The 26,213-nt window shown below is 46.8% G+C and overlaps 1 protein-coding gene across 1 annotated transcript in view; it reads left to right on the plus strand.

Moving 5' to 3' along the window:
* Window positions 1-24,747, plus strand: part of LOC148505577 (complex I intermediate-associated protein 30, mitochondrial-like) — a gene marked incomplete at its 5' end in the record, with an annotated part of 30,592 nt that extends 5,845 nt beyond the window's left edge. Inside the window, 2 exons of the mRNA XM_088448039.1 lie at window positions 8,357-8,431; window positions 24,486-24,747. Coding sequence (XP_088304165.1) covers window positions 8,357-8,431; window positions 24,486-24,623 — 213 coding nt within the window. The remainder of the gene's footprint in view (window positions 1-8,356; window positions 8,432-24,485) is intronic.
* Window positions 24,748-26,213: the final 1,466 nt, after the last annotated feature.

Here is a 26,213-nt window from a genome sequence, read left to right on the forward strand (position 1 = left end):
ACCCACACACACTACTAATTTGTGCATTGTTTTATACACAGTGGATTCTGGATTCGTATTGTGGCATTAAACACAATATAATAAACTTTATTTTGCAAAGATGTATCCCGAAAAAGGGTAAACCTTCTGTATGAGGGATGAAAAGCATCGGCTCTCCGCATGAGCACCAAGTGACCAGAGCTTTTTTTTTTTTAATAAAATTTTTATTTAGTAAACAGAAAATACAAAAGAGGAATGAGACAAACAAATACAAAGTGGGTGTAAACTCTGTACACAAAGAGCTAAATAAATACAGGAGATGGAGGGGAGGTCGACAGGCCTAGCATGAAGGGTGAAGATCTGTGGGCTCAGAAACACGGAGACCATAAGTGGTGAGTCTCAGGGGCACAAAGGGAAAGTTATAGGTAGGATAAGAGGGATATGCAACAGCCCAGAAGGGCGGGGAAAGAGTTACATATAGTATGTAGTCAGGGGACCCATATCTAATGGAATATATCATCTCTGTCATGCAAGTGATCTTTTCCATACGAGCTATGTACCATACAAAGGAGTGAGGAGAGGGGCTAGATCATTGGTCAATGTGTGTGTGTATCATAGATCCACTGTAATACAAGGGAATGTACAGTAAATGGGCAATGAGGGTATCTGCCCCATACACTATTATTTATTTACATTCAACTACATTACTCTCCTGGTCACCTGTAAAGTGGCAGAATAGGCAAATGGGCAGATTTCCTACCTGGCACAAACACAAGTGTCGCACTGCCCACATGGTCATATTTCCATCCACAGTTTCAGCTGTCATCATTAATAATATGAGATATGGTAAGAACTTACCTTTGTTATCTCTATTTCTACCAAGTCCATAGGGTTCCACAGGATACCTTGGGGTATAGGTGATGACGTCAGGCATCGGGCACCATAGAGTTAAAGTTTTCAGCCTCCCAGGATGCACTAGGGTCCCCCTCCTATACCCCGCCCCCGAGCCAAGGCATCTCAGTTGCGTACCAAGACATAGGCCGGAGGAGGATAAGGAAGAGAGAGAAAAAAGATCTGGACACACACAAGAATCACATTCTCACCAGAGGGAGACGGAAAAACCGGTGACCAGATTAAAGCCGATTTGCAACACAGGTGCGACAGGGCGGGAGTCCTGTGGAACCCTATGGACTTCATAGAAATAGAGATAACAAAGGTAAGTTCTTATCATATCTCATATTTTCTACATCAGGGTCCATAGGGTATCCACAGGATAACTTGGGGATGTCCCAAAGCAGTATCCTTTAAGGGTGGGGACGCTCCTGTGCTGAAAGGAGAATCCGCCGCCCGAAGGAAGCATCCTGAGAGGCAAAGGTGTCAAACGCGTAATACCTCACAAAGGTATGGACCGAGGACCACGTGGCAGCCTTGCAGATCTGGACTGCAGAGGCATCACGTCGAGCTGCCCACGAAGGACCCACAGACCTAGTGGAATGAGCCCTCACAGAGGATGGAACCGGAAAGCCTTCATGAAGGTAAGCTTCAGAAATTGCCATACGAATCCAACCTGCCAAAGTCTGCTTTGAAGCAGGCCAACCCTTTTTACGGAAGCCATAGAGGACAAACAAGGCGTCCGACTTCCTAAACGAAGAAGTGCGGTCAACAGAAATCCTTAAGGCCCGCACAATGTCCAAAGTGGCCTCACCCACTGACAGGTCAGGTGAGTTGAAAGCCGGCACAACGATTTCCTCGTTGATGTGGAAACTTGAAACAACTTTAGGAAGGAATCCAGGACGAGTGCGCAGCACCGCCCTGTTCCTATGAAAAATCAGAAAAGGGGGTCTACAGGAGAGAGCCCCTAAGTCCGAAACACGACTGGCCGAAGCAATGGCCAGAAGGAAAATTGTTTTAGCTGTCAGCCATTTAAGGTCCACTGAGCCCAGTGGTTCAAACGGCGGTCCCTGGAGAGCCCTCAGGACCACAGCTAAATCCCAAGGCGCCACAGGTGGAACAAAAGGCTGAATTCGAAGAACACCTTGCATAAAGGTGCGCACATCAGGGATTGCAGCAATCCTACGATGGAACCAGACTGACAGGGCAGACACCTGCACCTTCAGAGACGCAAGGCAAAGCCCATGGTCCAGTCCCACCTGTAGAAAAGCTAACACTCTAGACAGACGGAACTCCCGAGGAGCATAACCTCTCGGCCGACACCACTGGAAGAACGTATGCCACACACGATGGTATATCCTTGCAGAAGATGGTTTCCGAGCCCTTAGCATAGCTTGCACTACAGAGCTGGAAAACCCCCTGGACCTTAACATGGCCGTCTCAACAGCCACGCCGTCAAAGATAGCCGAGTCAGGTCCGGGTGAAGACAAGGACCCTGTGACAGTAGGTCCGGTCGTCCACGGACAGCCCCTGGAGGTCTGAGAACCAGTGCCGCCTGGGCCACGCGGGAGCTATCAACAGGAGCGTCCCTCCTTCCTGTTTGAATTTCCGGATTACCCGTGGAAGAAGGGAAACGGAGGAAACAGATAAGCAAACCGGAACGTCCACTGGACGGACAGAGCATCCACCAGAGACGCCTTTTCGTCTCTTGTGTGAGACCCGTACACCGGCAACTTGTTGTTGTGCTGTGACGCCATGAGGTCGATCTCTGGAAGACCCCACCTGTCCACCAGAAGTTGAAAGACGTCCGGGTGAATGTCCTGGCGACTGAGAAAGTCCGCCTCCCAGTTGCGGACTCCCGGGATGAATACTGCTGATATGGCTGGGAGATGGCGTTCCGCCCAAACCAGGATTCGGGACACCTCTACGAGTGCCGCCCGACTTCGGGTTCCTCCTTGCCGATTTATGTAGGCCACGGTGGTTACGTTGTCCGACTGGACCTGCATGGGGTGACCTTGGAGTACACGATGTGCCTGCTGGAGAGCATTGAAAACTGCGCGGAGCTTCAAGATGTTTATTGGAAGCTCTGTTTCCGCCTGAGTCCATCTGCCCTGGAACAAGTGTGGACCCATGACTGCTCCCAAGCCCTGAAGGCTGGCGTCCATTGTCAACAGGACCCAATTCGCCACCCAGAATGGACGACCCTTGTTGAGATGGGTCGTCTGCAACCACCAGGCTAGGGACAGGTGAACCTCCGGAGTGAGCACCATCGTCTGGGACTTTAGACTCTGAGGCAGTCCATTCAATTTGGACAGGATCAATTGCTGCAGAGGTCTGGAGTGAAACTGGGCATATTCCACCATGTCGAATACTGACACCATGGAGCCCAGTAACCTCATCGCCGAGTGCAGAGACACACGGTGACTCTGCAGACAACTGCGCGCCCTTAACTGTAAGGCAGAGATCTTTTCCCCCGTCACAAAGATCCTTTGCTGTCTGGAGTCCAATAAGGCTCCGAGGTGTAGAATCCTCTGAGACGGGATCAGGGTGGACTTCTGCCAGTTTATTAACCAGCCGTGCCGTTGCAGTACCGCAATCGTCAGGTCCAAGTGGCGTAGAAGGAGCTCTGGAGATCTTGCTACCAACAGAAGGTCGTCTAGGTACGGCAACATGCGGACTCCCTGCAGCCGCAGGGAAGCTGCCATGACCGCCGTAACCTTGGTGAACACACGTTGTGCTGTCGCCAGGCCAAAAGGTAACGCCCGGAACTGGCAGTGATCGTTACGGATTGCAAACCTGAGGAACTGTTGATGGCGTAAAAGAATAGGGACATGCAGGTAAGCGTCCTGTATGTCCAACGACACCATGTAATCCCCAAGTTCCAGCGACAGAATGATGGACCGTAGGGTCTCCATCCGAAACCTCGGCACCCGCAAGGACTTGTTGAGTGCTTTGAGGTTGAGGATCGGACGGTACGACCCATTGGGTTTCTGCACCAAAAACAGATTGGAATAGAAACCCTGGCCCCTCTGGGAGAATGGAACAGGCACTATAACTCCAGCCTGGAGCATAGTGTGCAAAACCTTCCGCAGTTCCGTGGCTTTGCTCCGGTCTGATGGAAGACCCGTGGTGAAGAATCGGGATGGGGGCCTGTGCCGAAAGGAGAGGGCATACCCGTGAGAAACCACCTCGTGAACCCAATTGTCTGTCGTGGTTACCGACCAACACTGGGCGAACTGCAGCAGGCGGCCTCCCACTTTGGGATCCCCCAAAGGGAGGCCCGGACTGTCAGGCCGCAGGCTTGTCATCTGACTTCGGGGCCGGACGTCTGGTACTCCAGGCCTGTTTCCGGGGCTTGGCCGATTTTTTGGGGCCAGCCTGCCGGGGAAAAGACTGTGCTTTAGGCCTATCCTTGGCCCTGTACGGCTGAAAGGACGACGTACCTGAACTGGAAGGAACTGCAGCAGACGGGAGACATGCAGATTTGGCTGCCGCCAGTGTGGCTACAAGTTTGTCCAGATCCGGACCAAATAGGACTTCTCCATTAAAAGGCAAAGCTTCCAAGCCCTTTTTGGAATCAGCGTCCGCCTTCCAAGATCGCAACCATAAGGTGCGACGAGCAGCTACAGCTGCCGAAGAAATCCGAGAAGTTAGGGTACTGATATCCAAGGCCGCTTCATTGATGTAAGTGGCCGAATCCCGGAGATTGCCTACCAACTCGGTCTGTTCAGCCGAACAGTCGGAATCCAAAGACGCTTCCAAACTATCCACCCAGCGCTCCATAGCTCTGGCTACCCAACAAATGGCCATAGCCGGCCTGGCTGCCCCCCCCCCCCCCCGCGAGGGAATAAACGGACTTTAGGCAGATCTCCACCTTACGGTCCTTAGCATCCTTCAAGGAGGACATGGAGGGCATGGGCAACGTGGCACTTCGGACCAGGCGTGTCACATGAGAAGCCACCTGTTGAGGGAATTCCCACTTAGAAAAATAATTGTCCGCAAACGGGTAAGCCACTGCCAAGCGTCTCTGAGGCTGATACCGTTTACCAGGGTGTTTCCACGCCTCCTCTAAATGGTCTACTAACTGACCCGAAAGAGGAAACACTGTGGCGTCACCCTTAATATCCTTAAAAAAGGCATATTTTGACTTGGACACCGGAAGATCGTCATCCTCAAGCCGTGCGGACTCCCCGAATAAGTCCAGGAATATAAACCTTGGACTTAACGTCCGACTCTTTAGCACGGAGAGGTTCTTGGTCAGAAAGATCCAGAATCTCCCCATCATCAGACGTCCCGTCATCATCCTCATAAGGAGCGGACAAAGACGCCACCGGCCGCTTATGTGGCTGCAACACAGACTCCCCTTGTAACACGTCCGACAAATGCTGTACTGAACTTGTCAGTGAATTAACCCACGCAGGCTCCTGAGAGGAGGGTGCTCCATCGTGCGCATGCACGAGACCCGGACTGCGACAGCCAAGCTGTCGCTCCGGGTCTCGCACCAAAGGGGGCATGCTGTCGATGGTGACTGACAGCACGCCCCCTTTGGTGGGCGTGCCTGCCAGACGGAGGCGTTCCCATGGGAACGCCTACCGTCTGAAGCCGGCCCCACTGACATCACTAGTGATGTCAGTGGGAGTGATTTTGGTTCTGATAGAGCCAAAATCACTCCAGGGCTTGTGGCTGGGAAACCCTACCGCAGGGTTTCCGTCGCAAGTCCGATGGTCGCGATGGTCAAGACCAGGGGTCTTCAAACTTGGCCCTCCAGATGCTGTGGAACTACACATCCCAGCATGCACTGCACATAGTTTTAGCATGCTGTTATATCAAAAAGGTGGCAGTGCATGCTGGATGTGTAGTTCCACAGCAGCTGGAGGGCCAAGTTTGAAGACCCCTGGTCAAGATCATCGCGACCATCTTTTTGGACGCTCGTATATGCTGTGGGTGGTCACCCACAGCTATACGAGCGTCCAGGAGGACGCTCCATTTTAATGGAGGAGGGCCCTGATTCAGAGCGTCCGGCTCTGAATCAGGGTCATTGTCTTCTGGCAAGTCTCCCCTTCTTTTGAGTTTCACTTCACAGATGGAAACCATGATATTAATGTAAGAATTGGCTGGTACAATTCATATTTCTTCTTCAGGGTCCATAGGTCTCCACAGGGGAAACTATGGGGTGTAGGTGGGACCTGGAGGACCAGACACCAACAGCAAAGCTTTTTAATCCCAGTCTGTGGGCGGGGTATAGGGTCCTTCCCCTATACCCCTCCCACAGCCAGAGGGCAACTCAGTTTCGTTGGTGTCCAGCAGGAGCTGGATCACCGTTTTTATCAGTGTGGCTGCTTTACGTAGCCCAAGCTTATTTTTATGATTTATTTTTATTGTAGTAATTTTTACCACTGAGCAGCAGCACAAGACAGTCCCTTGGACGTCTGCACTGCTGCTCCATCATCCCTCCGCGGTGCCGTGACACCAGCCCTCGGCTAGGTACTCCCGGCGGGGCACTGAGGGGGACTAGCTAGCAGGCTTCCTGGGCCCCAGTCTGTAGCCCTGAATCTAGAAGACAGGTAAGGCGGATCCACGCTTTCGAGGACTTGCGTCTTTGTGCAGTCTTGCCTCCGGGCTCAGGAGGCAGACCGGAGGCGCTGATGTGGACACTGGTTCGCCCACGAATCCACCGGGGCATATATAATACTGGCGCAGAGGCATATTTTACAGGCCAGGGGACCTGGTGGTTAACGTCAGCAAGGGGGATAAGGCGCTCTCCCTGCAGCCCCTCCTCCAGCTCAGTGCGCCATACCACTGCGGTCCTGCTGTGCCCTGAGCTGCACCTCCCTCACACTTCGCCCCCTCAGAGATGTGTGGCAGCCAATTTTGGCAAGCAGATCTCTGGGAACTCTGGGTCCAGTTCCCCGTATACCTCTCCCAAGGGCCAGGTTATACAGCGCTATATCCTACCAGCCACTGCGGTCTGTGTGGTTGATTTAGTGCCCATTGCAGATATATACAATGTTTTTCTGCGTTTGTGTGTGACTTGTGCTAGCGCTGATCTATCCTGTCAAACTTATACCTTTCCCTTTATTCTACTTTAGCCCTGGCATACTAAGGTATAGGAGGTTCTTTGTCCCTCACATCTCCCATAGATTTGGGAGGGCTGTCACATACTATATTACGCGGTTACTCACTACACTGTGCCATATTTCACATGCATCTGGGTTGCTCACTGCACTGTGTCAGATTGTATATTTTATTATCCCTGTGACTGTGGATGCCAGAGGAAAGAATAACAAGCAGGCTGATGCTGCTGCTCCTACTCTGGTGTCATGTAAGTCCTGCTCAGCGGTCTTAGTACCCACCCTGGGCTACCTTTTCACAGGTGCTGGCAAATATTGCAGACCACCTAGCGGTCCCTGTGGGTAGCTCCTCCTGTGGGATGGCCACAACTGGTCTTCCTGCAAATTCTTTGTCTCCCCCCTGGGTGGGAAGCAGACTTATTCAATTCTTCCACTTTTGGCATCAAATCACTTCAGATGCCTGGGTAAGAGAATTTGTCCCCAATGGATACGTCCTCTCATTCCCGAGGTTCTTGTACAACCACTCCTAGGGGGGTAAACATGGGGGCAGATTCAATTAGCCACGGGATTTACTCCGCGACTAATTACCGGCATAAATTCCCGCAGCGCGAGGAAAAGCTATTCAATGAAATAGCCTTTTTCCCGCGCCGTAAAATCGGGACTCGCGCACGGAAACACACTGATTCCGCGTAATCAATGTGTTTTTCCCTCGCGCGCGATACGGATTTTACACCGCACCTACATGAGGTGCGAGGTAAAAGTCCGACAGCGGGGACTCCCCGCTAATTGAATAGGTCCAGAGCGGCAATTGCCACGGGGTAAATCCTGCGGCTAATTGAATCTGCCCCATGGTGTTCCATTTTCTCTCATTGTGCGATTGACAGTAGATTGGAAAAAGTTACAAAGCAATTTCTAAAGATATTGGCTTTCACCAGCCGGATGAGCATCGGCAGCTCTGTCGGGAAGACCAGACCTTTAGTAATGAAGACGCAATTTATGTTTTTTAAATAGAGCAAGGCCATCCCAACTTGCATCCGGTTGTCATTCCATAGATGATCATTTTGATCAATAAGTGAATGACAAATTATATTTTGGGTCCTCTATTGTTTCAAGATCTGAATAAATTCGAGGTCACATTTATGCAGAAATTCCGAAAATTTTAAAGGGTTCACAAACATTCTAGAAACATTTTGCTTTATAATTTTTACATGGATGATTCATGTGTATTTGTACAATTATAATTTAACAATGCACTTTGCATTCACAGGAGGGTTGAAATATTTCTGATTCATCATGATTTGATTTGTAACATATATCAGTTTGCAACTGGAATTTTTTTTCTCAAAGAAGCTTGTGTGTAATATAAATGTATTCCTATAACATTAATAATACTCGTCTTCTAATTTCTTTGAAAGATTCCTTTGTCCAAGTTCTTTATGACCAGCCGTGGAAGAGTTCAAGACAGGCAATTTCCACTGTGGCCAGATAAGGTGTGTAATACATATAGTATGACAGATAAAGCTCATCTTGCCCAGCATTCAGTCTGCAAAATATTGTTCATACAAACTCATAATGGCTCATGAACTATGCGTTCTCGTTTTTTAATACCTTTATACCCTTCTTGGCAACAGCCTTGATGTATGTACTTTAGGTAGACATTTACACCACAGTACTATTGCAGTCCGATCCAGCCGCCACTCCCGACATCGGCAAGAGTGCATGAACTTGCCAATGCTGGGACCCCCACTGGGTCCCGTCACTCAATAAGTCGGCTGAGTACTCATTGTTAAATGTGTACCCAGCTATACTGTATATTTTTTATTTCATACGGATCCAACAGTGTATTTTTTTAAAGTGAAGTCCACATTCATCCCTTCATGCTCTGACATGAGCAGAACCATTAAGAAGGGATGAAATAGACTATAACAAGGTTTGGAGGCTAATAGAAAACAACCAACACTATACAACAAATTCAGGAGGTATCCGGATGGAAGATCGACAGTCAAGGCACCAGATTGTCGACAGGGACTCAATGGACCTGTCAACCTATTAACCCTGTTGACCATTTGTCAGTTGACCATTTCTCCCTGTCGACCCATTGACTGTTGATCTATTAAACCATACCCATTCAGGAGCTGTTCCCAGTGGGACAGGTTCTCTACATGGTCATTGAGATGACCTAAGGAAAGAAAAAAACTTTATAGGCAGGGTCCTCTCTACCCTATGTCTCATGTCCATCCACTCTCCATCTACTTCCTATGACCAAATTGTAAAAGGGCTCTGATGTTCTGGTCTGATCAATTCCTGTGATGTAGTCACTATTTAAGGTGGCAATTAGTTTTAAGCAAAAATAACCTGGTTTTGCCTTTAAAAGGAATTGACTCTTTAAATGTAGCAGCTAAATCACTGGATTCGCACCGGGACCAGCAAATCTGAGCCTGTTACATGTAAGCTTGTATCAGTGTATTTGTACCTCAAGTTGCTACGATTCTGAGTTTTATTCATGTATCGGTTATGCTTTTTGTATTAGCGTATGTCATATTCGTATGGTGATTTGACTGAAAGTAGGGGAAATTTGTATTTTTCATAATTCTACTTTCTCTTACTGCAAATAGCTGCAGCTATTCCAGTATTTTCAACAAAAACATGAGATATGGTAAGAACTTACCCTTGTTATCTTTATTTCTACGAAGTCCATAGGGTTCCACAGGATACCTTGGGGTATAGGTGTGACGTCAGTCGCTGGGCACCATAGAGTTAAGCTTTTCAGCCTCCCAGGATGCACTAGGGTCCCCCTCCTATACCCCGCCCCCGAGCCAAGGCACCTCAGTTAGTTATCAAGCCATAGGCCGGAGGAGGAGAAGGAAGAGAGAGAAAAAAGATCTGGACACATACAAGAATCACATTCTCACCAGAGGGAGACGGAAAACTGGTGACCAGAGCAAAGCCCATCTGCAGCACAGGTGTGACAGGGCGGGAGTCCTGTGGAACCCTATGGACTTCGTAGAAATAGAGATAACAAGGGTAAGTTCTTACCATATCTCATATTTTCTACTTCAGGGTCCATCGGGTATCCACAGGATACCTTGGGGATGTCCCAAAGCAGTATCCTTTAAGGGTGGGGACGCTCCTATGCAGAAAGGAGAATCGTCCGCCCGAAGGAAGCATCCTGAGAGGCGAAGGTGTCAAACCTGTAATACCTCACGAAGGTATGGACAGAGGACCACGTAGCAGCCTTGCAGATCTGAACTGCAGAGGCACCACGTCGAGCTGCCCACGAAGGACCCACAGACCTAGTGGAATAAGCCTTCAGAGATGGAGGAACCGGTAGGCCTTCATGAAGATAAGCTTCAAAAATAGCCATACGGATCCAGGCTGCCAAAGTTTGCTTAGAAGCAGGCAAACCCTTTTTACGGAAGCCATAGAGGACAAACAAAGCATCCGACTTCCTAAACGAAGAAGTGCAGTCAACATAAGTCCTTAATGCCCGCACAACATCCAAAGAGGCCTCACCCACGGAAAGACCCGGTGAGTTAAAGGCCGGAACAACGATTTCCTCGTTAACATGAAACTGGGAAACAACTTTGGGAAGAAACTCGGGCCGAGTGCGGAGCACTGCCCTGTTCCCATGAAAAACCAAGAAAGGGGGTCTACAAGAAAGAGCCCCTAACTCAGAAACACGTCTGGCCGAAGCAATGGCCAGAAGGAAAACAGTCTTAGCTGTTAGCCATTTAAGATCCACTGAGCCCAGTGGTTCAAACGGCGGTCCTTGGAGAGCCCTCAGGACCACAGCCAAATCCCAAGGCGCCACAGGTGGAACAAAGGGCGGCTGAATGCGGAGAACACCTTGCATAAAGGTGCGCACATCCGGGATTGTAGCAATCCTACGGTGAAACCAGACAGATAGGGCCGAAACCTGTACCTTCAAAGAAGCAAGGCGAAGCCCATGATCTAGTCCCGCTTGCAGGAAGGCGAGAATCCGAGACAGACGAAACTCCCGCGGTGCATAACCTCTCGGTTGACACCACTGGAAGAACGTATGCCACACGCGATGGTATATCCTCGCGGAAGACGGTTTCCGAGCTCGCAACAAGGTACGCACCACAGAGCTGGAAAACCCCCGGGACCTCAGCATGGCCGTCTCAACAGCCACGCCGTCAAAGACAGCAGAGTCAGGTCCGGGTGAAGACAAGGACCCTGTGACAGAAGGTCCGGTCGTAGCGGCAACCGCAGAGGACTGTCCACGGACAGACCCTGAAGGTCTGAGAACCAGTGCCGTCTGGGCCACGCGGGAGCTATCAACAGGAGCGTACCTCCTTCCTGTTTGAATTTCTGGATTACCCGTGGAAGAAGGGAGACCGGAGGGAACAGGTATGCGAACCGGAACGTCCACCGGACGGACAGAGCATCCACCAGAGACGCCCCTTCGTCTCTTGTGCGAGACCCGTACACCGGCAACTTGTTGTTGTGCCGGGACGCCATGAGGTCGATCTCTGGAAGACCCCACCTGTCCACCAGCAGTTGAAAAATGTCCGGGTGCAGGGACCATTCCCCCGGATGAACGTCCTGGCGACTTAGAAAGTCCGCCTCCCAATTTAGCACTCCCGGGTTGAAGACCGCTGATATGGCCGGAAGATTGCGCTCCGCCCAAACCAGGATCCGAGAGACCTCTACGAGAGCCGCCCGACTGCGAGTTCCTCCTCGCCTGTTTATGTAGGCCACGGTGGTAGCGTTGTCCGACTGGACCTGCACCGGGTGACCCTGGAGAAACCGATGTGCCTGCTGGAGAGCATTGAAGACCGCACGGAGTTCCAAGATATTTATTGGAAGCTCCGCTTCTGTCGGCGTCCACCTGCCCTGGAACAAGTGTGGACCCGAAACTGCTCCCCAGCCCCGAAGACTGGCGTCCGTTGTCAACAGGTCCCAATTTGGAACCCAGAACGGACGTCCCTTGTTGAGGTGGGTCGTCTGTAACCACCACGCAAGGGACAGGCGAACCTCCGGGGTGATCACAATCGTCTGGGACTTCAGAGACTGAGGCAGCCCATTCCACTTGGACAGGATCAGGTGCTGCAGAGGTCTGGAGTGAAACTGGGCGTATTCCACCATGTCGAACACAGACACCATGGAGCCCAGTAACCTCATCGCCGAGTGCAGGGACACCCGGCGGCTGTGCAGACAACTGCGCACCCTTGACTGTAAAGCAGAGATCTTGTCCTCTGTCACGAAGATCCTTTGCTGTCCCGAGTCCAATAAGGCTCCAAGATGCAGAATCCTCAGAGACGGGATTAGAGTGGACTTCTGCCAGTTGATTAGCCAGCCGTGCCGTTGCAGCAGTGCAATGGTCAGGTCCAAGTGGCGTAACAGGAGCTCTGGAGATCCTGCCACCAATAACAGGTCGTCCAAGTACGGCAACATGTGGACTCCCTGCAGCCGCAGAGAAGCCGCCATGACCGCCATCACCTTGGTGAAAACACGTGGTGCTGTCGCCAGGCCAAAAGGTAACGCCCGAAATTGGAAGTGGTCGCTGCGGATTGCAAACCTGAGGAACTGTTGATGGCGCAAAAGAATAGGGACATGCAGGTAAGCGTCCTGTATGTCCAATGACACCATGTAGTCCCCAGGTTCCAGCACCAGAATGATGGACCGTAGGGTCTCCATTCGAAACTTCGGAACCCGCAAAGACTTGTTGAGTGCTTTCAGGTTGAGAATCGGACGATACGACCCATTGGGTTTCTGTACCAAAAAAAGATTTGAATAGAAACCCTGGCCCCTCTGGGAGAATGGAACAGGCACTATAACTCCAGCCTGGAGCATAGTGTGCAATACCTTCCGCAGCTCCGTAGCCTTGTTTCGGTCTGATGGTAGACCCGTGGTGAAGAATCGAGCCGGGGGTCTGTGCCAGAAGGAGAGGGCGTATCCGTGGGAAACCACCTCCAGAACCCAAGTGTCTGTCGTAGTGGCTGACCAACACTGGGCGAACTGCAGCAGGCGGCCTCCCACCCTGGGATCCCCCAAAGGGAGGCCCGGACCGTCAGGCCGCAGGCTTGTCATCTGGCTTGGGGGCCGGACGTCTGGTACTCCAGGCCTGCTTCCGGGGCTTGGCCGATTTCTTAGGGCCAGCCTGTCGAGGAAACGACTGTGGTTTGGGGCTGCCCTGGGCCCTAGATGACCGAAAGGACGATGGTCCAGAACCAGAAGGAGCAGCGGCCGATGGGAGACAAGCCGATTTGGCTGCCGCCAGCGTGGCCACAATCTTATCCAGATCCGGACCGAAGAGAACTTATCCGGTAAACGGCAACGCCTCCAGACCCTTTTTGGAATCTGCGTCCGCCTTCCAGGATCGCAGCCACAAGGTGCGACGAGCAGCCACCGCTGCTGAAGGAATTCTAGACACCAGAGTACTAATGTCTAGGGCCGCCTCGTTGATATAAGTGGCCGAATCACGGAGATTACCAATCAACTCCGCCTGTTCGGCCGGACAGTCGGAATCATAAGAAGCCTCTAATGAATCCGCCCAGCGCTCCATCGCTCTGGCAACCCAGCAAATGGCCATAGCCGGCCGCGCTGCCCCCCCCCCGCAAGGGAATAAGCGGACTTCAGGCAGATCTCCACCTTGCGGTCCATAGCATCTTTAAGGGAGGACATAGATGGCATTGGCAATGTGGCACTACGGACAAGACGGGTCATATGAGAATCCACCTGTGGAGGGGATTCCCACTTTGCAAAATAATTATCCGCGAACTGATAAGCCACCGCCAGACGTCTCTGCGGCTGGTACCTTTTGCCAGGCTGTTTCCACGCCTCCTCTAAATGGTCCACCAACTGACCCGAAAGAGGAAAGACTGTGGCATCGCCTTTCACATCTTTGAAAAAGGCATGCTTAGATTTAGCCGCTGGGGGAACTTCGTCCTCAATCACCAAGGCTGTGCGGACCGCCCGCATAAGTCCAGGAATATATACTTTGGACTTAGCATCAGCGTCCTTAGTATGGAGAGGTTCCTGATCGTAAGGATCCAGAATCTCCCCATCATCAGACGCCCCCTCGTCATCCTCATAAGGAGCCGACAGAGACGCCACCGGCCGTTTATGCGGCCGCATCACAGACTCCCCTTGCAACACATCCGACAAGTGCTGTACAGAACTCGTCAGGGAGTTAACCCACGCTGGCTCCTGAGAAACCGGGAGAGGGGAAATAGGGAGACTGTGGGGTACCACCAATTGTCGTGGGAAAACCTGCAAGGGTGACGACACCACTGACTGCTGGGATAAACCCATCGGTGTAAACGCGGGCTGCGGAGCTAACTGGCCCACTAAGGCTGTAAGCGCCTGAGCGAAACAAGCCCAGGGCGGCTCCTGTACCGGTGCTGTAACCGTAAGAGGCCGCGCCATGGACAAACACTGCCGGCAAAGGCCCTCCGCGCTACCCTCCCCCTCCGCTAACGGTACTTTACACGTAGTACACTGTAGCCGGAGGGGAAAATCACTTTCGGACATGATGGCACCACGTATGTGACCTCTCTCACCAATTATAACTTAAATAGGCGAGAGACCACCCTGCAGCACCGCACCGCAAGGGCTTAGCAGAAAGAACAGCGACAGTAATAAAGCTGACAGTTTAGAGAAAAGTTACAGGCAGCAGCGCTAGCACAGTCACATACAATGCAAAGAAAATCAATTCCTGCACTAACAGCGCTGATCACTCAACTACGCAGACACAGGGCCTGGTAGGACACAGCGCTGCATACACAGACCTGACCACAGCGGAGGAGAGGTATGCGGGGGGACCCAGACCACAATGCTTCCGTCCAGCGCTTCCAGCAGCGTTCACCATGCGTTCTGGAGAAGATGGCCGCCAAGGAGCAGAGAGGAGGCTGGCCTGGGGGAGGAGCGCTGCCACAGGCCCAGTCGGCAGCGTGCAGAGAGGGCTGTGTGCAGCAGGGGAGGCGCCGGCTGTGAGACAGGGAAGGCGCGCTCCCCTGGCATGCATTTAACCCGTGAGACGCCGCAGCGCTACCGCACTGCTGCGGTCCGCTGTCCCAGGGGGTAGTGGAAAGCGCAGGTTGGCCGCCTGGCTCCACGCTGCAGCCAGTCCCCAGGGAGCCCCCTGCCTGGGGAATTAGGACCATGTGACCAGCGGGGACCCACCGCAGGACCCCGCTGCTTACCTTTGTCCCCCTTGGATCCGGCCATGGTTCGGAACATCTGGGGTCACCGCTAGCTGTGACCCCAGATGCTCACCAGCATCCCCGGATCGGTACCGGTGTTCTGGTACCGGCGGGGGTGTAGGGAAGACAGCATGGACGTCAGGACTGACTGTCCATGCTGTACAACCAGATGTGCAGCCACAGCTGCAAGGAAGAAAGCTTCAGGGGCTCTTCTAGCCCCCACTCCGACAGGTGCACCTGACTCCGGCCGGGCACCAAACTAAACTGAGGTGCCTTGGCTCGGGGGCGGTGTATAGGAGGGGGACCCTAGTGCATCCTGGGAGGCTGAAAAGCTTAACTCTATGGTGCCCAGCGACTGACGTCACACCTATACCCCAAGGTATCCTGTGGATACCCTATGGACCCTGAAGTAGAAATGGGGTTTATATTGTGTATTTTTGGAGAGATGTGGGTACAGTTGCTGCCCCCTGGATGATGCAAAGGATTGCTTCATCTACTGCAAGAGTCTTGGATGACTTTTTATTCAATCTTTGGTAGTAGTAGTAACGCTCGGTGGTAGCCCTACACTGCTTGCATGATCCTTAACATATGCTCTGACCTTCTTATCAAAACCTCAATTTAAATAGTTTCTGGTTTCAAAATCAGAATTGATCAGATTGTTGATTTTAGAGTGTGTGTTTTATTTACAAAGGCTGTTGCAACATCCTGTCGTCGTGGGGTGGGTGGTGTAATTAATCGAAGCCATCCCTGGATTAATGAATGATTGTGTGTGTATAGTAGGCCGGCTCTAGGATATTGATAGGCCAGCATACTGGTTCTGACCACAGAATGCATGCCTTCTCTTTGCATAGGTAACAGCTGTACTTTAATGCTCAGCCAGGTAATCGTGTAGAAGTATGGACATCTCCTATTTGCGAATCTATTAAAGTTGAAATATTTATGGAATGTAAATATTTTAATCATTCTCATTACCTATAGGTTTGGAGCAGTGGAGAGCTATATGTGATGCCTTGATGTCTTGTAAATCAATGTGTGGATTGGTATCAAGGGTCTTTGTTTTCAATAGTGAGGCTCTTGGGGTTACGAGAAGCTATGTATGGATGGTTTTCCATGTGGGGATTGTTACAAATGTTTTCTGCCATTGGTTTCCAATGCAAGAATGACTGGCTGGCAAATAAATAATCCTTTGTTTTTGCGCAATGAGCTTTTCTTGCCTCTTCCATAGTCAGGGCAGAGAACATAGAGGGAATATAAGGTTATACTTCCTTCGTTACTGTGTTATCTGGTGTCTCTAAAGTGTAAATGACTGAATTTAGGGATGGGAATGCATGCAGCCAAGGAGGAGTGGGGAACACAGGGCCTGATTCAGAGTTGTACGCAAACCCAATGGTTTGTGTACAATGGCTATGGCAAAGGGACTGCGGATCACCAATTTCTGTGCATGTGCACAACGGTTCCTGCCCCCCTAAGCCGCAGCCTGATTGACAGGTTGCGGCCGTGTGGGGCGGTGCCAGGCAGCATTCCTGAATATGGAGTGTAGCTTACCCATTTTCTGGGAGTGCCGAGGCCAAAGTCTGTCTCCCGATGCAGATTTCCTAGTTCCGGCGGCCATTCTGAGTAAGCTTAGGCTTACGCCAATGGTATCCTGATGGTGATCCGATGCAGCCTCCTCAGACATAGCAGAAGATTACAGAAGCCGGCAGGAGGTGTCTATTTACACAAGACACCTCCTGCAGCGTTAGCATCACTGATGTGTCCAAAATATCAGTAGCGACGCTAACAGCATACAACTCTGAAAACGGGACCAAAATCCCGCGTTTCCTGTCTTCTCCATGGCAGCGCACACCAATGGGTGATACCCAAGCAGCTACCGCACCTATGGTGTTCCCCCTTATCATAATTCACCAATAAATGATGACACGGATTTAGATAACTCTTATGCATATGTGTGTGGGCTCCCTCCTCATCCTGCATATACATGAACACTTTGTAACTAAACCACAAAATTCTCTCTCTCCACCTCCCTTTTTCTCCTATAATTGCACAAAGCACCTTCCTGCCGCCTACACATCTGATAACGTTACAATACTAATTCAATATTTCCTAGGATAAATTATACTTAAAGAACGCGGCGCTGTCAAGAGTAATTTCTCCAAGCAGCTGCGAATGAGAGATAGTCAGTCTCTTCAATAGAATAATAAAATAGCTAGAGCAGCGCTGAATGAAATTTATAATTGCCACAATTTATTACAACAATTAATAAAACAAGTCTTCCTTCAGTATTAAATGTATAAAGGCACATATAAATTAAATTGTGGACATGTATGTCTGAAATAAAAAGCTCGCATGTGAATGAGCATATACACCCTGGGCAGGCACAATCAATGTTCGTAGGCACCACACAGAATTCAGTTCCAAAAGGAATGCTCCAGTTTGAGAATTCAACTTTACCGACTTGAAAAATAGTCCAGCAGTATCCTTAATTAACGATGGTCTTAGCTGTAAAAGGTCCCAACCGCAGAAGATTTCCCTGGTTGCCGGTGACAGGATACTGGACAAAATCCAATAATGGACAACGTACCAATGGAAGAAAAGGTGCTTCTGGATAAAGTTCAGGGTGCCTGGTTTGGGGTGTAACACCAGCGTGTTTCACTGCCTATTGGCAGCTTTTCAAGGTGACCATAGTGTTCCAAATAGAGCTCTTAAATAGTGCCAAACATTTGTACTCAATTGGATCCAGCTGTATCTAATCACAGCAATCTCATATATAAAAAACACTATACATATAGGTTGGTTACATTTTAATCAAACAATTAAAATATATACTATAATTGGAGGCAAACCTAATAACCCATATATTATGGTATGTAGATGTTATAAACACTTAGAGTTCGATCACGTTGGTCTCTCCTTAATCAATTAGAGAAGTGTTTATCCTCCTTCTCATTGGCTTGTAGGTAACACATGATCTATAGTGTAACGGGTCCCGTGTTATTGTGTGACACGCGGCGTCCCCCTGACACCGCGTTCCAAACCTCGTTCCCATGATTTGTATAGCTGAAGGCTGGCGTGGAGGGGATATAGTAAGTGTTGACTGTTGACCTCGGCATCAGAGGAGGGAGCCGTGAAGCACAGCGTCACTTGGCGCCTTGTTCCACATGCAACACCTCCTCCCATTGACGTCACCCTCTCAGGATAATGAGTCCCCATAATATATTATACAACAAAAAAAAATCCATCGATAGGTGGGGAAATTAGTATCTTCAAATGCTTGCACATGGGTGTTATAATTCTAAGCAGTCCAGAATCTAGACCGGGATTTATTACAATAAAAAAATATCTTTATAACTAATTATCCACCCACCTGCAAGATTGATCAGAAACACAAATCGAATAGTATCCCACATATAACAATATACCAAAAAAATTTATGAAATAAATACAAATAAACAATTAAAATTGGATGCATCAATATAAGTCTAGGATACCTATTATTCTTCACCAATATTAATAGATATGGATTTAAATTGTATCTTTTGCTCCTAAAACTATGAGTACATTTATATAGAAAGACTTATAACTTGACGCTAATAAAATGTTGTCCTACAAAAACCATGGTAATTCTATTATTTATAATGGAAAATACAATCAGGATGGAAAATACAGACAGAAATCTTCAATAGACCCATTGATCACTCTCTGATCTGGTCCCAGAGATGACTAAGTGGCCCCTATATTGTCAGTAAATCCTATAATACCGCAGTTGGGTACATTGATCTGCAACTATCTGATGGCATTTAGTTCCAGTGCTTCGTTGAGTCCACTCGGAAACAACGAATTTAACTGGAATGTCCAGTAGATCTCTTGTTGGCACAGCCTACTGAATCTGTCTCCCTCTCCTCTCACAGGTGAGGGTAATGAACTCCAGACCTGTGACCCGCAGAGAGCTTGGATCACTTTTATGGATGTTCCATAAAATGTTTCGGTATTCTATGAACCCTATTCAAAATATTTCTGCGGTGTTCTAAAAATTGCACCTTAAGTGATCTTGTCGTTCATCCTACATAATTACGACAACAACCACATTGAAGTAAATACACCACCCAGCTTGTATTACAATTAATAAAGCTAGAAATCTGTAATGTTCTGTTCCCTACCGCAGAGGGTATTGTAATGGTTTTATTATGGGTATATTTACATGTGGTACATCTTCCATTGCCACATTTATAAAAACCTGATGGTTTTGTATTTAGCCAAGTCAACTTTTTTGCTTCCTCAGGATTTGGATCACATTTCATTAAACTAGGGGCAAGGATGGTTTTTAATGATCGATTTTTTCTGAATATAAAGTTGGGATTTGTTGGAAGAATATTTCTCAGAATCGGATCACATTTTAAAATATGATAATTAAATCTAATGATTCGTTTGATTTCAGTCGGTTGTTGAATTTAAAGATAAAAGCCAATTGTCCTATTTTACATGTTTGATTTAATTTAGTTTTAGATATTAAGTGAGAATCTATCGGTGTCTATAACCTCATTCAGGGCCCTATCTAGGATATATTTTGGGTTTCATCTTACTCTAAATGATTCTATCATGATCATAGCTGGTGGGTCTAGCATGTGAGATGCACCCACTCACTGGAGCATGGCATAGCATCCAGCAGCTGGGATTAAAGTAGTCACTACTGTATTAGGATGGCGGGACAGTCCCATAATATATCCATTTTTTATCAGGATGTATGTAGATACTAAAATGTAACACACAATAATTAAAGTGCTACAACTTTATTTTGTACATCTCTCATGTAAATAACACAAACAAAATCTATTTTCTGTCATAGAGACAGATGAATGAAGGACTTAATCTTGACATAACATCAGGTTATCTTAAACACACACGTACAGCAGCACATATCCTAACCCACTGCTCCATGCTCCTTCCTCACTATCTACCCCATCTGTGTCGCCCCTGTCTGTCTGCCCTTCCCCTTTAGAATGTAAGCTCTCACGAGCAGGGCCCTCATCCCTCACATGCTTCTCTTCCCCCTACTTATAGTATAATTTACTCCTAACTCCCCACAATGACACCTAACACCTGGTTGCTCATGTCCTGCTGCTTGTGTTATGCAGCTAGGTTTATAAACCATGTCCTTGTCCTACATTGTTTTGTATTGCTATTAACTGTTTTCTCTTGTGTGCTCATTTATGTACTGTGTAAGGCGCTGCGGAACCTTTGTGGCACCATATAAATAAAGGATAATAATAATAGCTTTGCAATAAAGCTCTCTTTCGTGGAACAATTCCGTCTAAGACTAAATAGTTGTCCCTCAGGTATATTTGTTTTCCATGGTGTATAATGAGCACTATGAAAGTGAAGGTAGGCATTACTGCCCACATCTTTCATATAATTTGAAGTCACAATCTGATTATTAGAGATCTCAAGGGTAATATAAAAGAAGTTAATTTTCCTCTTATAATTTAGTTTTTACTCACTCATTTGATAAGTGTTAGTGTTGAGAAACTTTTCAAAATCCATAGCAGTGTCAAGATCCCCACCCTAAATAATAAACAGATCGTCTATGTAACAGCCATAGAGGACCAGGTGGTCGCCGAGTCCACCACCCCACACGAGCTCATCCTCAACTTGACCCATGTAGATGTTGGCGTAACTCAGCACAAACCTGGTCCCCATGGCCGTTCCCATAGTCTGAAGATAAAAGGTGTTCGAAAAAATTAAATAATTGTGAGTTAAAATGAAACTAATACAATCTTAAAGGAATAGTATATGTCTCTCGGTCAGAACAGCATCACAAATCAAGGTATTTCTTATAACCTCTACTCCCAACTGATGGGGGATATTTGTGTACAAGCTCTGAACATCCAGGGTTAGGAAGGCGTATGATGGTTGCCACCTAACTTCCCTGGATCAATTGTAAAAAATGCGTAGTATCACGTATGTGATCTTAACAGAGACACGTGGTTGAAGATATGCATCCACATATGCAGAAAAAAATGAAGAGTTAACACCAGAAATAATGGGACGTCCCGGGGGTGAGGTGAGGGACTTGTGTATCTTGGGAAGGTGATAGTAAACCGGAACAGTAGGAAAGGGAGGTAGAATAAATCTTGGCTCTTCTTTCGATATAACCCCATCCTCCAATGCTTGTACCAATAGCCCTTCTAATTCTGAATGGAAAACCAGAGTGGGATCTTTTGGACTTACACAATAAAAGTTGTTATCTCCAAGTTGTCTAAGAGCCTCTCTGGTGTAGTCAGATTTATCCTGTAATACCAGACCTCCTCCCTTATCCGCCTCTTTTATTATAAGAGAGGAATCTTTGGTTAATTCCTTAAAGGCCTTTCTTTCCTGTTTGGTTAGATTACTCCTTTTAGATTTTTCATTTGATGTACCTAAGGTTCTGAAACTCTTTAATGTAGTCTTATAAAATATTTCAATATTTTACTCTTAAAACTGATGGGAAAAAAACTCAGATTTGAGATTCAGACCTCTTATCAATATTAAATATTCTAATTTCCTTCAGTAGGATTAGACTCTTCCTGTAGGCTTTGTAAAATGTCTATAATGGGATCATCGGTTGAATCAAGGAGAATAGGGTGGGTATCTTGACTGTCCCGAGTCATCGCTTTTTTTTTTTTTTAGCAGAATCTGTCTGCCAAGGTTACGAATAAATCTATACAGATCTGCAAATAGATCACAAATATTTGGTTCTACAGACGGAGAGAATTTCAGACCAGGGGAGGAGGAATTCGGGAACCTCATGGCACTTCACTGTCACCCTTTTTTCTGTGTGATGCCCTGGGGAGGTCTTTGGCTGAGCTGTCTTTTGGTATGCCCTGCATCCTAGATGTGAACCCCAGAGTGTTAGGGACCTGCTCAATGATGCGACCTTGACGCTGGTGGGCAGGCCCGTATCATTGGCCATTGATATGCCAACTACCTCTGAAATTATATAAATACATTTAAATGTGAACAGTAATGAACGCATAGTGCATCTGCAACTCTGTTTTTTGTGATTGTTACTTTAAAATCTCAGCATGATGGCACCTTTCATTACTATTATGGTGTGCAGTCTAGAGCCCCTCCCTATACTTCTAGTTTGAGGAACTTTATAGAGACCACCTGTAAAGGTTCCCAGGAATGCTTTTGTTATCAGCCTGACATCCACCATAATAAATGTTTTGGTTTTTTAAAGTCCATGCTTTTTGCCAAATAGATCCTTACAGCCTAATTAAATTTAGAAAATGGAATTTATATTGCTTTGGGCACTTAGATTTTGGAAATACTAAGCGGTGCAGTTTCTTGATTTATGTGGAACTAGGAGACCACCGGAAATCCAGTTCTCAGGACTAGTCCTGCCTGTTATTTGCAAATATGACCCAATGCTAGAAGCGCTAATCCTTTCCTTGCTGATGTAATTGCTGCCAAGACTACTTCTAGTTTGAGGAACTTTATAGAGACCACCTGTAAAGGGTGAGCTTGTAAGCATCTCTAGGCGCAGATTTAAAGCCCAATGCGCCCGATTCTGAGTTGGAAGCAGTGCCAATGCCGCATGTAGTTGGCCTAAGTTTTAAGTTGCACAGCACATGCGTCCCGTTTGTTAGCGCTCAGACACAGTACAGAATCAGATGTATGGCTATGAAGTTTAGCAGATATATTTGGGAGGCACTAAGCAGATGCGCGCGTGTCGCTGACAGTGCTGAACCACTCGAACAGGAGGCCACACTCAGAGAAACTGCTTCTGCCATTGGGCTGGTAAAAGTTCCGATCGTGACATCTAAACACGCAGAGACGGAAATAGAATTTCACAAGACTCTGCAAGTGGGCTTCTATTTTGTGAAAATTGCCTGCGGCATAAGAGGCAGACGTGGCTGCATCTGACCTCAGGATCAACCCAACGTATTAAGGGTTAGCAAAAGACAGATCTCTTATTTGCTGCCTGTATAATTCTTACTTGTTCTCTGCCAACATTTTATGAAATAATGCTCCACGAGCTGAAATTTGCATTGTGTGTAGTGACTACTCTCCCCTTGTCATGTCCATCCTGAATAACATCTATAGACTTATTGCTGCTATATTACTTACCATTTGGTAATATAATTCCTTATAAAAGTGGCCCAGACTTTCTAATATGCGTTGCCCGTGGACATCTCCCTAGCCCTGTGGCAATTACCTGAGCTGGAAACCCTGGCATTTCAGGAGACAAGTGTAGTATTACAGAAAAGCATATGAGTATATAGACCAGATAAGGCCAGAGAAATTTTACTTAAATTTGCTATTACTAAAAATACTTGTAAAATGTCCTTGGGGATGGTGACCGTAATAAAGGGAGACTGTGCTGGAGAAACATTGCTAACATGTCGATCTTCTGATGTACCTAGTTATTGGAATATGCAGACGTTTAAATAGAACTTTTGTACACCATGTTGAATTGTGTCTTATATTTGAGATCTCAGATTAATAGTTAAATTTATATAGTACCACAAGATGCACAGCACTGTACGGAGTGTAGTTATTCACATCTATTCCACCCATAGGGTTTAATCTGTTGCTATTTAACAGGCATTTATCTAAAGGTTTCCATTCCTCAAATGATGCATATAACAAATTTTACTAATATTAAAATTTCTACTGTTTTTGTTTTCCTTGGGATTAATATAGGAAATTGGTGATCAAAAGGTCAACCATCAGAATAGGGACAGAATGTTGACATTATTAATCTATTGTGCAGCATTTTAACCTGGTCAGCTTGGCCATTTTATGTCAACAACAAAGGAAAGTAGTGGTTTCCATATGTTGCAAAGTGTATAGTGGCACTTTTTGAGGTTAATTAGGCTATTTATGGGAAGGAGACAACACAAATAAGCAATTTTAAATCATGGAGAAGGAGTAGGAAACTCAGTATTAATCAGCTTGGCCAGTTTTGGTGCCAGAATAGTTTATTTCCATTGTCTGGTTGGAGAAAGTGACGACAACCATAGTTGCAACTTGTATCCCCTAGCAATTTGGTGTGCACTCACATTAACACCTTGCAGTCAATAGACAACTATTTGGGCATCAGGTAGCCAATGACAAATGTGCGCTTGTAATAGCAATCACAAGGGACACCACATACTAGTGGTGAAATGCATTTGAAACCACCTCCAAACAGAAAACAGCACTTAATTCATTGATGCATAACAGCGCTTCTGAGTTGCAAATAGAACTGGATCATATTGTGTTTGTAGTACATGCACATACCAGCTCCCACTACAGCAAAGTACACTAGTGTATCTGCAACAGTCATGTACATTTAAAATTTTTACATTTTCTTGTTTGGACAATTTTAATTATTATTTTTTTTTTCCTCTTCAAGATAACCACCCTTGGATTTACACTAGCTGACCGAGCAGATGGACCGTTTCAACTTGAAATTGACTTCATTGGGTTATGTATAGATAAATCACATGCAGAGGAGTTTGCTTATGAATCAAACAAGACCACACCTATATAAAATTTTCCAGCTGTGTTTAAAGTATAAATAGGTTCACTCCCTTTCAAAGACAACACTTTTGTGGGATTACATCTTTGCCACGTGCCAAATGTTGCAAGACCAAATAAAGATAAATTAGAACATTGCAGATGAATCTTCATTGAAACCTTTTTCTGTAATAAATAATTTGAGTTTATAATAGCTGTTCTGCTATTCTAGCCTGGCCTACTTTATCCTCAGCTTGACGAGGGGCATGTTAAAGCTGGTAGGTTTTTTTTGTTCCAGCAGAGTTGGTGCTAAAGAGGAATATGGAAAGGTTTTTTTTTTTTGGTCAACACACTTTCCATAGGGAATTTAGGTATTTCTGTTCCAAGGGGCCTGGTGCTGGTTGCATAGGGCCCTAACGATGTCTGTCTCCAGCACTAGCTGTAATCAGCAAAAGGTAGAAGAGCTGGGTTCAATGTTTTTGTGGGTGGATGGGTGCAGGTTAGTAAAGACACATACTAATAATCAGCACATAACTTAGATCAGGGCATAAGTACCTAGGAGTTACACCCAACTCTAAAGGCACATTGTGCACCCACGCTTACTGGTATATTTAACTTAAGGTAAGCAAGTAAAATTAAAACATATTGCAGGCACTAAACAGAATTATTTTCTATAATGAGATGTACTTCAATGTGCCAGCGAATGTAAAACTATAGATAGAAGTCCACATGTCCTCATATAATAGATTAGTTGCATTAGCATTGCCAAGGGGAAGGAGAAAATATGGACAGTAGTATAATTTAGGAGAGAGCAATCAATTCAGTAAATGATAAACAACTTTTAAAAATGTTACTTATTAGTGATTTCCATTGAACATTCTTATGTAGGGATATAGTAATTATTTTAAAATGTGTTTTCTAGTTTCAGATAATTAGTATACTGTATTAGCTTGTATATTTTCTTTTGCAACTTTTACTAAAACCTCTTCTCTTTCTAGTCTCTTGCTGTAACATAAAAACAGGCTGTTGCCATTCATCTCTCTAGTCTGATGCTGTTCTGAATGTTATAGAATAGCTTTGTGTTGATCCCAGGACAAAGAAAAAGCAGCTCTGTTGGATGACATTACAAAGCTAAAATGCATAAATAAATGGATTTGGACAATAGGTTATACACAACCAAATAAAGTGCAAAACCCTACCTAATATAGTTAATTGTACTTAATATCTAATACTATGTTAAATAATCTATACATTTTAAGAGAAGCTACATATTTTTCTAATACACACTAGTTTGTTTTTTTTAAGTATATTTTGGACCCAGCCCATGCTGTTATAACCAAACAAACGGCATTAAAGCATAAGCAATATATAAACAAAAGTGCTCAGACAGGTGGCACCTTTACAGTAAGCAACTAAGAGGCATATTCAATTAGACGCGAAAAACAAGAGATATGGTAAGAACTTACCTTTGTTATCTGTTTCTATGAAGTCCTTAGGGTCCACAGGGATACCTTGGGGTATAGGGCTTGGCTCCAGCCATGGGCACCACATAGTTAAAGATCTCCATCCCAGGATGCACCGGGCCCCCTCCTATACCCCGCCCCCAGGCCAAGGCACCTCAGTT

This window comes from Taudactylus pleione, unplaced genomic scaffold (assembly GCF_031769625.1).
Source record: "Taudactylus pleione unplaced genomic scaffold, aTauple2 ptg000448l, whole genome shotgun sequence".
Lineage (NCBI taxonomy): Eukaryota > Metazoa > Chordata > Amphibia > Anura > Myobatrachidae > Taudactylus > Taudactylus pleione.